Source organism: Ornithodoros turicata, unplaced genomic scaffold (genome assembly GCF_037126465.1).
Source record: "Ornithodoros turicata isolate Travis unplaced genomic scaffold, ASM3712646v1 ctg00000961.1, whole genome shotgun sequence".
Classification (NCBI taxonomy): Eukaryota; Metazoa; Arthropoda; class Arachnida; order Ixodida; family Argasidae; genus Ornithodoros; species Ornithodoros turicata.
Window position 1 is genome coordinate 54043 of NW_026999429.1, and position 16272 is coordinate 70314.

General features: G+C 41.8%; 1 protein-coding gene across 1 annotated transcript in view; it reads right to left on the reverse strand.

Moving 5' to 3' along the window:
* The window catches only part of LOC135375968 (uncharacterized), a 65902-nt gene extending 49981 nt beyond the window's left edge, over positions 1-15921 (reverse strand). The window contains exons 1-5 of the mRNA XM_064608604.1: positions 15915-15921; positions 15818-15844; positions 10488-10497; positions 9351-9433; positions 2285-2443 (exon numbers count right to left, since the gene is read on the reverse strand). Coding sequence (XP_064464674.1) covers positions 2285-2443; positions 9351-9433; positions 10488-10497; positions 15818-15844; positions 15915-15921 — 286 coding nt within the window. The remainder of the gene's footprint in view (positions 1-2284; positions 2444-9350; positions 9434-10487; positions 10498-15817; positions 15845-15914) is intronic.
* Between the last annotated feature and the right edge of the window lie 351 nt (positions 15922-16272).

Here is a 16272-nt window from a genome sequence, read left to right on the forward strand (position 1 = left end):
TCAAACTCAAACTCAAACAACAGAAAGTCGTGATCTCTTAAGTTTTTTGTTGTTGTAGTTTCGAGGTGAACGACAAATCTACATTATCTAAAAAATGCAGATGACATTGACAAGGCAACGAGCATTACTGTGATCAAAAGAGAGCAGAGTAATGTGTTATAATACAAATGGGCCAAGTGGCCGCCTTTTACAATTGCGTTTTCCCCGCTAGAGAGGCTCCTGCGTTTGTGAGGAAGCGTGACATCCTATAGCTGTATCATAAATTGTCTTCAGGTATTAATAAGCCCCCCCCCCCAAAAAAAAAGAAAAAAGGATCGATCGAGAAAGAAGAAACGAAAACGAAGCCTCTCGGATATCTCTCCTAGCCGGTCGCATCAGTGTTCGATGGCTAACTAAAATGGTATACTTATTTAGCTTCACTAATTTTCAAAGATGGACCCAATGACAGCATCGAAGCCCTTGGAGTCATTGTACATTCTCTATGACCGACACAATGGTGTCTATAATTATGAACCTATCCTCGATAAACTTGGTTTGACAACGTCAGCACATCGTAGAACCTCAGATATCACATTTTCCTGTGCGAAGTAGTACATGTCGTCTTAAGCTGTCGCTGGTCTATTTTCTGCCGTTCATTTTAGTTCTTTCTTGTAGTTGCTTCCTTCCTTCATTATCTTCACATAACGTTCCACGAGCAGTGGTGTAGGGTACGCACCTCCGCGGTGAAACACCCCATCTCATCGTCATCATTTATGGTTGTTGTGCCGTTCACTCCGACCACAACTCTATTTTATGTTTTGTTTGATTGCTCACAGTTTAGCAGATACCAACAGACTTCGTAACAGCCATAATGTACACACGTTTGCTCTTTATAACAACCTCAACGATGTCAACAGCTGTCAAGTTTTTAGTTTTTTATATCCTATACCCTTACCACGTGATGTTACACACAAATCCGTATTGTTATTTCTTATTTATCTTCTCTTTTAGTCTCTTCTGCGCTGAGCCATTTTCCAAACCTGTGGTTGCGCGTGGCCTTGAACGTAGGCTTCGCCGCAACGTTCTCGTCCGGCGATGGAAGGCTCCTTTACAGGTTCAAAATTTGGAACCCGAATGGAACCTTGAAGATGCCACTATTCATGCCCAAAAAATTGCTCAAAAGCTTTGTCCTGGCAGAGGCAAGATGCAATTAGAGAACGAATGCAAAGCGCTGCCAGCAGAATATGTAACACGCGCTTTTCGTTCTAGAATACACAGGCTCTATGGAAGTCGTTTTAGGTGAAGCCTGCTTTACGTTTTGTCCCTAATTCTTGGGCATGCAGGCAGTGCAATTCGAATGGTCACGATACATTCGTGCATGATTCATTGCGGTCACGCTGCGATGCGGTAGAAAATGAATCTCGTGCAGGATGTCTGGCAAGACACATGGTCTCCTTCATTTGAATACCAATCCTCTGCAGGTATATGCTCGAACGCATACCACATCTCACGTTGTTGCACGAACGATTCCATTCTTGCAGTTGCATTGAAAACAGCAAACAGGCCCACATGAATGTCAGTGTTGAACTTGTGCCGAATTTATCGAGCACATAATCACAATTTCACGTCGAAATTGTTGTTCAGATAAGCTTCCAGTTGTTGTTTCCGTCGTCCAGTATCTACGGGCGTTACCTCGGGCGGAGCCATGGGACGCCCCGGATCATAGCCGGCTGCCATAACTGACTTTTCTCCAACAACTGAAGAAACCCCCAGGAAAGTCAGAGAAACCCTCACCTTTCTTCCAGTCAGAAGAGCGACTCTATCTACGTAGGAGGGCAGGTTTTCCAAATCTTCGTCACAAAAATGGGTGCGTCTATCGATTGTTTTGGTTTCATTAATTTTCGTAATAGGAAGACAAAATTGAGAAACTCATTTTGCATGAACGAGGAGGTGCATTTCGGGTGAAGTTGGAGTTGTTCGTTCTGTGTAGAGAACAAAGGCGCGATCCGTTAGGCATTTATGAGAGATGCATATGATGCAACCAGTAGCGCTCGTGGGTAAAGACAGATGAATTGTTCTTCCACTGATGTTGGAAGCGCACTTCCAACATCAAATATAAGTACCTAACGAAGTAGTGCAAGTGATGTACGTTCACTCATTATGAGCAGTTCCTTAAAAAATTATATACGACGGAGCTTGAAGTGCAGTTCCTATTGGTGAACGATAATGAAAGTTTAGATATAATGTTGCAGCATTTTCTAGCTTGGAGGAAAGCCGTCGTGCTATGCAGCTCAGTACGTCTTACTTGTCGTAGTTGTTGTAGTGGTACTTGTCGTAGACGAAGACGAAGACGGGCTGTCCGCGGAGGCCACACCACTGGGAGGATCATACTGTACCCCTCCGTCGCTGCCACCGGCAGAGTCGTCAGCGCCGCCAGCATCGCCAGTGTCGCCACCGGATAAAGCTGTTAAAGGAGCACAGAAAATGCTTCCGTCACGATATTCTTTTCAAACCAAGCATTTAACATGAATACTAAAACGCACCACGCGAAGTTATTCACTCGACAGATGCATACATATCGCGGGATTCCATTTTGAAAATCTGGATGTCCCCATCCTTCATCCTTGCCGTTTGTGTACATTCCAGAATATCTTACGTATACCAACTCGCCAACCTCTTTTGTTATTGCACTCATTCGTTGAAAACGGGAGACTTAAACCTTTTTGTGGCAATTATGGACAGCATAAGTGTCACAAAACAGGCATACACCTCCCCTTTTTAACAATTCATGGCAGATAACGATATCATTCCAGATGATGATCCACTTTAAGCTGCGCTGAAGTTCGTTTCTAAGAGTGAACGACAAGATTGTTCTTGGCTTGCACCATCCCTGCTGGAAATAGTAGACACGATCTCATTCGTTAATGAGATTCAATCAGAAACCAGACTGCCAATTCGTTCAACGTGTAAAAGCCGACTCCTTCTCACTGACTGAGTTGGAAGTTATGCAGGGAAGCTGCCTTCGCGAAACTTTGCCCCGCCGTGTTGTGTGGAGAAGAGTAGTAGGAGGGGGGGGGGTTGACGCCCACTAAACCAATTAGTTGAATTGGTTTCTTACTTCGTTGATGTGGTCTTCTCAGTAGTAGGAGGGGGGGGTCCAGGCTTCGGGCGGTCCAGTTAGCAACATGGACCTCTGGACCCTGTCCTGAGCCCTGCGCGTATTTTTTCCCGCACCCAGCAGGCGGCGCTCGGGTGGAGGCTCTTACCGGAGGGCGGAGCGTGGCCGGAGGGCTGCGTGCGCGCTTACCCGCTCACATTTTTCAGCCTGTGCCGACTTCAATCACAATTTTTTCCCGCTACAACAGGTGAGCGGTTTACATGCAGAGACATGCAAAGGATAGCCATACACAAAAGTACAAGTGAAAATATATTTATTAAAGTCATTAGTGTCGAGAATTATGTTATGACTCTGTGTGAAGGAGAAAAACAATAGCATTGAAGGGGTATCACATTTTTATTAGTGGTTATCACGCAAGTTTTCAATTAAGCAGGAGGAGTATCACATTTTAATCAAAGAAGATATTTTTAATCAATACGATTACAATCAAAATTAAAAGTTGTATTATAAAAAGTCTAACATGACCACCATAGTGGAGCTTTAATTACAAGTGCCGATAGATGTAGTTAATTGTGTACAGCAGAAAACCTGGAAGACCATGGGACAGGAACACAAGACGAAATAAAATCTATAACACTACGAAGAAGATATTCTTAATCAAAACAACAGAAGGGAAGAATAATCTATTATTTTAACTGTCATAAAATCATCCTCATGACTTAATCTAGTCGAACCCCATACAATTTCTTTCTAAGAGACACTACAAACATTAGTTTGTTTTATGAATCCAACACAGAAAATATATTAAAAAATGAACTTCACCGTATAGCACGCTCCTAGCCAACAACCAGCTATAATAATATCTGCCCTGATTTGTTGAAGACCGGAGGCGTACGCCTGACAGTTATGAACATTTTCGAGCGCAATAGGGAAGAGAAGTTCCAACATTACACAATTAATCAATTTCTTATTAAGTAATCAGAATAGACATACGGAAATAACGAGAAACAAAACAATCAACCACTAATAGAGAACCAAAACACATCACGTAGACAAGAGGTACATGCAGGAAAATAAATGAAAAAAGAATCTATCAAAACGATAAACATGCACGGACGAATAGCAGAGAAACACTTTGAAAGGCACATGATGAATAATTTAATACAGCACAGAGCTAACACTGAATAGCAGAGAAACACTCTAAACGACGCATTTGCCAACGTGTAAACAACAGACAAGAAAATATTATTGAAACAAGAACAACAGCTAACAGAGAGCCAAAATCCAACACGTAAACAAGAGGTACACAAAGGATAAATAGTTGACAATCTAACAAAACGAGAAACATGCGCGAATGAATAGCAGAGAAACACTCTAAACGGCGCATCTACCAACGGTAAACAACAGACACATGCAGGAAAATAATTGAAAAAGAATCTCTCAAAACGAGAAACATGCACGCATGAATAGCAGAGAAACACTATGAACGGCACACCATCCACACGTAAACAATGAAATAATGAGAAATACAATCAATAGCTAGTACAGAACCAAACATATGCACCAAAGCAAACAAGAGGTACACAGAAGAAAATAATGAAAAAAAGCAATCAATCAAAACGATAAACATGCACGGATGAATAGCAGAGAAACGATTTGAACGATGCATCTGCTAACATGTAAGCAACACACAGGAAAATAATAGTGAAACAAACTATTAAACATTACGATTTGAAATTGAAATAATATATCTTTTGAACTATCATAAAATCAACCTTGCGAGCTAACAATATAAAATTTTCATCCTACTCAGGCACTATACCTTGAGAAAGCTATCCAAACACGCAGCACAGCTATGCTTTACACAGTACAACCAGACTCGAGACCCGGTGGGGTCACTCTCTCCCTACCTGCGATGTTCGCCTCCCGACTTGTCACAGATATCTACATTCTCCCACAAGCATTGAATGAACATTTCGAAGATGTACCCAAGCAGCACAATGTACTGAAAGTGAAGTGCAATACGGGTTCTTTAGCTGATAATGTTTTCTCGTTTGCTTAGATAATGTTTCTCTAAAACCAGTGTGCACTGACATAAAAGTCTATTCTTAGATTTTTTGCGTGCTATTGTTTTTTGATAGAATTCTTATTGTGTTCTTGAGAGTCGAATAATTCCAATGTATATTTGCGATCAATAAAAAAAAATCGTCTCTGCACACCAGTCCTAAGAATATTTCCTTTTTGAGGAAAGAATGTGAAAAAGAGAGAGTATTTCCCCACCCCACAGATTGACAACAGGTTCCTCGCTTTGGGCTGCATAGAGGGAGAGAGTGACCCCACCGGGTCTCGAGTCTGGTTGTGCTGTGTAAAGTATAGCTGTGCTGCATGTTTATAGTGCCTGAGCAGGATGAAAATTCTATATTGTTAGCTCGCAAGGTTGATTTTATGATAGTTCAAATGTTATATTATTTCAATTTCAAATTGTAGTGTTTGATAGTTTGTTTTGCTATTATTTTCCTGTGTGTTGTTTACATGTTGGCAGATGCATCGTTCAAATCGTTTCTCTGCTATTCATCCGTGCATGTTTATCGTTTTGATTGATTGCTTTTTTTCATTATTTTCTTCTGTGTACCTCTTGTTTGCTTTGGTGCATATGTTTGGTTCTGTACTAGCTATTGATTGTATTTCTCGTTATTTCATTGTTTACTTGTTGATGGTGTGCCGTTCATAGTGTTTTTCTGCTATTCTTGCGTGCATGTTTCTTGTTTTGATAGATTCTTTTTCAATTATTTTCCTGCATGTGTCTGTTGTTTACCGTTGGTACATGCGCCGTTTAGAGTGTTTCTCTGCTATTCAGCGTTAGCTCTGTGCTGTATTAAGTTATTCATCATGTGCCGTTCAAAGTGTTTGTCTGCTATTCGTCCGTGCATGTTTATCGTTTTGATAGATTCTTTTTTCATTTATTTTCCTGCATGTACCTCCTGTCTACGTGATGTGTTTTGGTTCTCTATTAGCGGTTGATTGTTTTGTTTCTCGTTATTTCCGTATGTCTATGCTGATTACTTAATAAGAAATTGATTAATTGTGTAATGTTGGAACTTATCTTTCCTATTGCGCTCGAAAATGTTCATAACTGTCAGGCGTACGCCTCCGGTCTTCAACAAATCAGGGCAGATATTTTTATAGCTGGTTGTTGGCTAGGAGAGTGCTATACGGTGAAGTTTATTTTTTAATATATTTTCTGTGTTGGTTTCATAAAACAAAGTAATGTTTGTAGTGTCTCTTAGAAAGAAAATTGTATGGGGTTCGACTAGATTAAGTCACGAGAAATAATAGATTATTCTCCCCTTCTGTTGTTTTGATTAAGAATATCTTCTTTGTAGTGTTATAGATTTTATTTCGTCTTGTGTTCCTGTCCCATGGTCTTCCAGGTTCTCTGCTGTACACAATTAACTACATGTACCTGCACTTGTAATTAAAGCTCCACTATGGTGGTCATGTTAGACTTTTTATAATAAAACTTTTAATTTTGATTGTAATCGTATTGATTAAAAATATCTTCTTTGATTAAAATGTGCTACTCCTCCTGCTTAATTGAAAACTTGCTTGATTATCGCTAATAAAAAATGTGATACCCCTTCAATGCTATTGCATCAGATTTTTTGGCTGAGTTTTTCTCTTTCACACAGAGTCATAACATAATTCTCGACACTAATGACTTTAATAAATATATTTTCACTTGTACTTTTGTGTATGGCTATCCTTTGCATGTCTCTGCATGTAAACCGCTCACCTGTTGTAGCGGGAAAAAATTGTGATTGAAGTCGGCACAGATTGAAAAATGGCGAAAGAAGTCGGCCCAGGCTGAAAAATGTGAGCGGGTAAGCGCGCACGCAGCCCTCCGGCCACGCTCCGCCCTCCGGTAAGAGCCTCCACCCGAGCGCCGCCTGCTGGGTGCGGGAAAAAATACGCGCAGGGCTCAGGACAGGTCCCAGAGGTCCATGCTGCTAAATGGACCGCCCGAGCCTGGACCCCCCCCTCCTACTACTGAGAAGACCACATCAACGAAGTAAGAAACCAATTCAACTAATTGGTTTAGTGGGCGTCAATGAGAAATGTTGATTTCCAATTGATTTAATGAGATCCGACATGTTGTGTATTACAGACTGCGTCAATAGAAGGAATGAGGAACTGGCCTAATGTGTATCAATGAGAAACTAATTTCCAATTGATTTAATGGGATCCAACATGTTGAATTGCCGTCACTAGAAGAAGTGAGAGGTCAGTTGCTCAAGAAACGAGTGTAATGGTGACCAGCAGTACATCATCTCTCTCAAATTAAGTAATAATATATGATTAGAAAGCACGCTGTACGTTCGTGTCGACAATGAACTAATTCGAACCATTTCAAACTATTGGAATTCCAGAACATGAACCGTATAGAAAATACCGCAAGTGGAAGTTGAATGAAAATTTGAAATTAAAATTTATTACGAACAAACCTAATGAGGAATCGAACAGACCGCGGGCCGCCATGTCGCCAACAGGGCGCGTTGTAATACATTTCCGTGCCGCACCACATAGTGGATCGTGCGAGTTGAAAATAGTTCGCATTATTTCAAATGTTTCATATTATCCTCAAAGTACATATGACGTGGTTCCTTGGTATTACACCTCTTACTGTAAGCTATTAGCATTCCGTACAAAATTCAATGAACGTATGAGGACGCTTTCTCCGGAACCGTCGGGACCACCACCTGACGGATTAATCAGTCTCTCACGAAATGTTGGAGCGTTGGGATGTGTGTGGTCGCTCACAAGCAGTTGGCGTCATTCGTGCTTGATTTCGAGGATTTGATCCGTGTCCAAGGTAAGAATCGATTTGTCAAGCATTCGCGTTGTGTGAACGCCGCTTAGCATGTTTTTACCCCTGCTCGCAGGCACTATGGCCGTTGGTGGGAGGATCGTGCAGTCAGTGTGTTGCCGCCCGCCCTGCGTGCAACGGTACGTAATATATTTTGGCGCTCAGTTACGTTGACATGCTGCTGTTCCAGCACCTTTTGTATTATCCTCTGAAACGCTATTACTTGAAGGTTACACTAGTACGACGCGGCTAGCATAGGGGCGTAGGCATTTGACAGCAGGTGGCCAAAACGGAATCTCAGCGAAGCTGGATGGCCCTAATTTTCACGCGAGAAAGGCAAGCTGGACGGGGCATTAGAAATCTCCTACGAAGCACATAAGATCATTATGTCTTCGAGCTTTTTTTTTTTCCTCAGCACTGTTCGGACGTGGGGATAGAACTCTATTGCTGTGTATTTATGTTTCATGTGCTGATGACTTGCAGAATGCTTTCATAACATGTAAGTGCTCAATTAGGTTTCTATTCTTGGTGTTTACTATGTCTTGCTAGCGATTTTCAACCGCTTGGTGAATATTCGCCCTTATGGGAAACATGTGAAATAACTTTCTGCTACTTGCAGTATTTTCACGTCTACTGTATTGTTATATGTGTAAGAATATAGGTTCACGCAGGAACACTATTGTGTGTAATTCATTTTTACAGCGAAAATATGCTTTCTGATGCAACAGAATACTCACTGCGCATTTCAAAAAGTGTATAGACAATGAGAATTTCATTGTGACTTTAATGGCGAAATCCTTGCTGCTGTAGACTTTGCCAATGGGAAACTATGCTGGCCTCCAATGGGTGCGACCGAGCGCGGTTCCAACTTCGTTCCTATTGACATTTACAATGATTTCCCTAAATTGATACTTCCTAAATTCTTGTTTTCAATATGGTATTTGTCCAAAATTATCGATACGAAATGAGAAATTTTGATCACTTTCAATGAGAATCGTGAACGTGATATCCTCTTCAACCGAATGAGATTTCTGGTCTACCTTGAATTGGACTATTTTGAATTTCCAGCAGGGATGCTTTCTCTCCTTTTCATGCGGCCACCTATCATTGCTGACGTAAAATCTAAATACACCACAGGTCTGGTAATGGTACGGTGATATTATACTGAAGCTTGTGGAACAAAACGATACAGCGATACAGCTTTAACTGTCTTCTTTCATAATGCTATTTGACTAGGTTTGTACGATTATATTTCACGCGATTTTAATTCTTGCCTGAAGAGCACCGCTCACATTTCTGGACATGGCTCCTCAAGATGAAACTCACGTTATGTCTTGAACTAATCACCGCGGGAAATCGACTATAGCCTCTCACACTGAGTTGTCATACCTGTGAAAGCAAATATGACAGCCCCACCTATCAACAGCAAGCCCAGCGCAGCAACGGATATTGCTATCACTCTCTTGTTGGAGCTGCAAGGAAATCAGATTTCTGAGCAAACAACATTGTAGGTAGCACTACCCTGAGGGTATAAGGAGGAAACACGTAGCCAACAGACCCGAATGGACAAACAGAAACAACCAAAATTATAATATGTTCTACAAGAAGACCCTACGTACGTGCAGGTAGATTCATCGACAGCTGACTAATACAAAATAGTCACGGACTTGTTTGTTCATAATGACACGGGTTGTCATCTCTCACACTTAATCCAACACACTTAACATAACCTGGCGTTGGATCCAAATGCTAAGGCAGTCTGAGCAAAAAAAAGAAGAAAAAAAAAGAAAAAAAAAGAAGAGTGTTTTTTTTTTTTCAACTTTCGAACAATGTTCGCATAACGGATTAGTGATAGAGCATTTACTTCCCCCAATGTAAATCTTGCTGCGCTGAAGAACAATGTCTTTGAATGCTTTAGCTGACAATTTTTCCTGGAGGACTGCGGCATGAATGATGTGATCTTTGAGGGTTTGTGACTTACACCCTGGAAGTGTGCTGAAAGCTGGGCGGAGAACCTGCTTTTTCAAAGGAATGTAACACTTCGTGAAAAACGGGGTCATTATACCTATGCAATTCTGCACAAGTTGCATGCCGTGGTAGATGATTCAGTTACAGAATTGCTTTCGTGGAGTGCCTTGCAGTAGGTAACCCGGGTGTTCTAGCCAGGTAATTTGTTGCCGAACTGAATTCTTAAGGATATGTAGATGTACACTAGCTTTCTTTTCAGAGCAGAGTGTTTCAGCAGGGCGTGAAAACGCTATTGTTCACTGATTCAATGCGACAACACAGTCCCGAAAGTAAGGCTTTCGAATCAACCCTGCCGTGTCAAGAGAAGGGCTTATTCCAAAAACCATAGGGGAAAGAATTGGGGCCGGCCAATGTTAATTACAAAATTTCTCTTTCATCTTACTTCTTTGCTCATTAAACACTGAGCTAAATTCATTTTCAATGTTTGTCGTCAGGTACACAATATACCGAGCACGCTGCTTGCTTTGGTTCAATAAAGGAGAAATGATCAGTACTTACCCTTCTTGACCTAAAAATTCCAATAATAAACATATGAAGTCAATGTGGTAACACCTACGAGGTTTTTTTTTTTTGTAGGTGTCGTTACTCGACTGATGTTCACAAGCCTTACGGTATCACTGTTGTCAGGAGTACAAAAGATTTGACTTGAAGCTAGGGGGCAGGAACTATGATGGTTATTGGTAATGCCTAAATGAATGTGTGTGTGTGAGGGGGGTCATGAATAAACAGTACCACCTATCAACATACAAAATTTGATTGCTCCCATTTTACTATTTCTGTGTTATAACTGATTTGTTCTCGCCATTTGGGTATTTACTTATTTCGTTATTTACCAACGGCTGGGAACTCTCTCACCACCCGCAACTTTAGGCCATCTTATGCACAAAGCCACACTTGCTTGTCCTCTATCCATATTCTTTGTGCCAGTAGGAGACCCGAGCTTGGCCCGACCCGGCCTGCGTTTTCCTGTTTTTATGCTGTCCGACCCGGGCCGATGACTCAGCGAATACCCTAGCATTTCCAACCGTAACTTGTACATTTCTAGCGCCTATCAACCAAATTTGTAAGTATATTTATAGAAGATAACGTCACAAATATATAAGATGTGTGGTAGTTCCTCCCACTCACTAAGCTTTGTTGACGTGATTGTGAAATATGTGAGGGGTCTGAAACAATGTGAAGTGACGTTTGAGAAAGATCAAGATAACATCACATCACATAACGCAGTGTGCTTGTTTTTTGCAAATATATGAACAGAAATGACGCCGGCACGGGATATGAACTAATGATCATAATAATACACTAGTAGTCCATTCTTTTTACGTCCTGCACATATCCCAGGAATACACAGTATCAGATAGTTTTCAACGTCACATTGTGGACGTACAGATGCAGTCCGGTAGACGTCTTGGACATATGCGATGTGCGCAACTTTCCCACGACGCGCCTGAGATATTTCTGGTTTACTGGGATTCTAAGCCGCAAGTAGAATTTCTCTTAACCATTACAGAAGATTCGGTTTCTTATCGTTGCAAGCAACATTCAGTAAGAGCTGACATTATTGTCTCACACTGATCTCGCACAGTGTGTGTAGATTGAAGATTCCTGCGAAAATATTAGATGTATTAAATGCCACCTGTCGAATAAGCTGAGCCACGCAAGGCAAAAGAAGAAATCGGAGCAGAAACTGTCTTTGTGCCCGTGTTACTATTAATTATACGTATTTGCTAACAAACTATGCTAAATGTACGCGTATTTCCAAAATTATACAGGGACAGTTTTTGGTTCTCTTTCCTACACTAGCGCTCAAATTTATTTTTGAATCTTTATGTAACGGCCTTGCGGGTACTTGAGGTACTCACATCAATAAACAAGTCAATAAATAGCCCTATACATAAACACCCAAAAGAGATATAATAGCAATGTCCGTAAGACATCCCACCTTCTGCACCTCATTGTCTCCGTAAATGTTCGTCAGATGTCCAAGCGGACTCCTTGTTTCACTCACTTGAACCTGACATAGGTTAGATATTCAAAGGACTGCAATGTGTTTTTGAGGTTTTGTATAGTCATCAATAGCAGAAACTCAATCGGGAACATGGAACATGGTTGCTTTTACGAGTTGGGCGGTTATCTCTCACCAGAAATATTCTGGTAAGACGTAACATATTTAACTTTTTCTCTACGTTTACAGGCAACAACCGTTACCATACACTGCATGCCTGCTCCTGCACGGTACATTTTACACATGACCGACTGGGGGAAAATCCTATATCACCGACGCGATCACCAGTCTCACATATACTTATTCTTCTTGCATCAAGTACTAGCAGTCTGTAATCGGGGTACGCAGAAGACAGCACAGTGCGCCGGACTTCGAACTAAAGAAGAACACACTGACATAATACTTATCGTTCGTTCACACTTCCTTACATAATCGCTGTTTACTCTGATCGCGGTTGTCTAGTGAAACAAACACACAATGTCTGCTCTTAACATTCAGGAGCTAGTAACCATAGACATTCAAAACGTGAAATAAAACGAACTATTGGCTACATATGACGTCTGCTGGTCTGACAATCGTGATATATAAAATTTGGAGGCGTACGTTAATAGCACCTATCAGTGCTGGTATTTCATCATGCTTTTTCTAGGGGAAAACTTATTGAAAGTTGGGCTCCCGCAAGGTCAGCGAGAAAGAACGGCGTATTAATCACTTGAGAGTCGAGGAAGCTGAGAGAGAAGTAGGTCAGGGCAACTGCGCAAGTCACTTTGATGGCTAATGGTACAAACCTTTGGATGCATCGCTAATTTATCCTCTACGGTAGCTTACAGCAAAGAAACGCGGGTTAATAACCTGGTCCGGCTATTCCGGTTACATATGTCGTCACAAGGCGCGTGGATGTGTTAAATAAAGGGTAACAACACACTATCTGTAAAATAAATAATTTGGCGAGAACGAAAAAAAATGCATATGTAGATTTGCTTTCAAAAGATGTTACTTCAATCCTACTGGCGTGTCTAGAAGGTCGACATTTACACCTGTATACCACCGTTCCTTCATCTCAACGTACTATTCTCGGTAGCATACATAGTTGGGACCTGCCTTTTGGTGCGGGATTAGCACTTAAACAAGTTACTCGTGTCTATCAGCTCGCTATATTCCACAAAATCTAACTGAAACGCATTATCCACTGTAGCAATGCAACCGTACCTGAAACCAAAATTGAATAATCCGTAAGCAGGTGGCACCATCGAATTATTTTTGGTAAAGATCCTTGGGACATCGGTCAGGAACTGACAAGTGAGGCACTCATTTGCTCACTGATTATATAAAAATCTTAAATGTCTAATTTTACGGGACCTTCGTTTTACGTATGGGGACCTTCAGCGATAAATATTCTAAGCAAAAAAAAAACACGTCGACAGTTTGCGATTTTTTTAGGAATTGATCAGCTTGTGTTGACATATTTCTTTCGCAGAGCAGTGCACCGATCCGCTCTATGGAGGAGCTATCCGGCTGTCAATTTCGTGTTCATCCACCCGGTTCACATACGGGGGCGACGGAAGATTAGGAACAGCTGCCAGAGATGCTTTGGTGTCTTTCCTGTCCCTTATCAAAGTCACTGGTGAACAGCGCTTGCGGTTCTGTCGTTCCGTTTGCGAGATAACGTGCTATTATCATGGATGATGACGTATGCACCGCGAGAGCTGTGGACTAGTCGGGTAGAGGAAGACCAAGCGTCTCTTGCGATCTCGGGGATTGGACACCCCCGCCTGGTGTGCCAACCAGGCGAATGAACACGAAATTAACAGCGGGATAGCTGATCCAAACACCGAATCCGGGCTCTACTCCACGCAAGAAATATGTATACCCAAACCGGTTAATTAGACGAAAAAGTCTAAGTGCCGATGTTTTTTTTGTTTTATCTTTAGCTTTGAATATTTTTTGCTTAAGGTCCCGGCACGTAAAACAGTGCTTCCTGAGACACCCGGTATAGTGTGGGTTAACGAACGTAGTTTTCTTGTGTGTTTTGCAGCTTCCATCAGTGACCGTTTGTTATTTTGTGTGCAAGCGCTAGCTTATCGTCATACGCACGGGCTTTAGTTTTGGTACAAATACAGATTGAGCTCATTGGTTTATTCGTTAGTGTTCCCCAAACATATGGATGACCAGCGATTACAAAATTGGACACTCGTTTTCGGAATACGGGAAGCATTGTTGGTAGTTTTATGCGTCTGGCTGTCTCTTGTTTTTTAGCATTATACGTAAAGGGAAGCCTTCAAGTGCATTCCTGAGCACCTACCCTTAAAAGTGCATATCAACGTTTCTCTCGTGCTTTTCCACGAGGTACTCAACTATTCAACTTTAACAGCTGTCATCAATCTGGGAATTTCGATTGTTTTTTGCTCTGTCTCGAAGAGGCATTTTTCGTGAAACGCCACCGTTGACAAGCTCAACATGCCGAGTTATCAATAACAATATTGTTGGGAAACGTACGGGGAAGGAATGACTCCAGCTGGAACACACGAAGGTTTATTGCTCAGACTGTTGACTAGCCAGCGAAACGAATAAAACATGCGCGAAGGAGCAGAGGGTGGTCGGGGAAGAGCATCGTTGTCTTCCACAATTCTTCCACTCCCCGGCATGAGTAAAAGACATGAGTATTAGCTCGCCTATACTGCAAAGGGTACGACCCCTAGGTCTTGAAAACGGCGGGCAGATGGCATTGCGGAGCTGTACTCCCGAGTCCACCTACGCCAGAAGTGAGCAAATATAACTTCACGGCGCTGGACGGCGCTTCTGTCGATCAGAGGGGTTTGATGGAAATTTTGGTTGGTCATCGAAAAATCTGGGAGCTGTAAAAAAGCTGGAAGCGAGAGAAATCTCGGGGGGTCATTGGAAGGATAGGTCAGAGGGCGTGAATTAATAGTGGCCTCGATTGCTCCGGAGATGGTAGTGAGTTGCCAACTAAAGGAAAATAACAGGCGCGCAGGAGGAGGACAGGCCAGAGGCTGGGCCCTCGCTGTCTTCCGCAGTTCTTCCAAAGACCTTCATGGTGTTTTGTAGTTACACACGTTATGACGGTTCGATGGCTTTTCTTTTTCTTCCCAATACATGATTCCACTGAATTCTTCCATTGTTTTCTTCATTGACAGATACTAAGCGTTTGATATCGGAATCGTATGCTTGGCTTTTAGGTATCACACGATCCAGTAAAAGTATAATACCTAAAAGGCACAACAACAACAACAAATAAATCATGACTATGGCCTGGGGTGATTCACCGCTTGAGAGCAGTCCTAAAAGACACACACACTCTTCATGTATGCATTTTACGATCTTGTAAATGGTCACAAGTAAATGTAACTGTATTTATGCGAAAAAAAAAATAAACAACGAAAGTGTGTATTGCGCTCTTCATATATTTGAATGCAAACTAAATAGGTAATGCATCTAATGGTTACTTTAATATACTTGTGCTATGTGCTTTAGTACCTTTGTAATGTGGTACTTCGTACTACTTATGCGGGACACTTGGCCACCACTGCTTTGAACTGACTACGTTAAAATACGAACCCCACAGGCAGCCAATAAAGTACTACAGCTCACATGTTGTGTATTCTAACAGTTGGTCGTTCGGCGCATATTACATCTGTGCAAGGGATGTGTGCGTATCCGAAATAGATGTTAACCCTTATTTTGCCGACGGTAATTAGCTTGGTCGGGTCCGAACGATGTATCAACGCGCGTATCTCATATATTTCTAAAAGAAAGGATGCGCATGATCTGTTAGACAATATGAATTCAGAACAGAACATGTTACCTGCTCCTGCAGCTCCGACCGTGCTTTCTGCAAGTTCAAGAAAATGGTCATATAAAGGGAATCCGTTCAACACATTAGGCAGGGAAAGAGAACTTACCCGACATCTCGCGCGCCGACTCTACTCCACTCAAAGAACTCATGGAACTCGCGTCAGCTGCAAAAGAGAAGACATAAATGAGTTTGGAGACCGTTGTCTGGCACAAAGATTCACGAAAAAAGAGAAATTGTTGTGAACAAGTTCGGCAATTTTGGTTCATTTTCTTCAGTGTCGCATACGTGCTTCAAGAGTGGAGATACCATAAACGATGTCCTAGAACAGAGCACATCAACACTCCCGAAGAAAACGATGCACAAATGGTATGTCTTCTCCCATGGGATCTACCGTTTATCAGTCAACACAAATGCAAATACAGCTATTCACTGTTTCTATGCCTGGAATAGTGGCTGCACACATT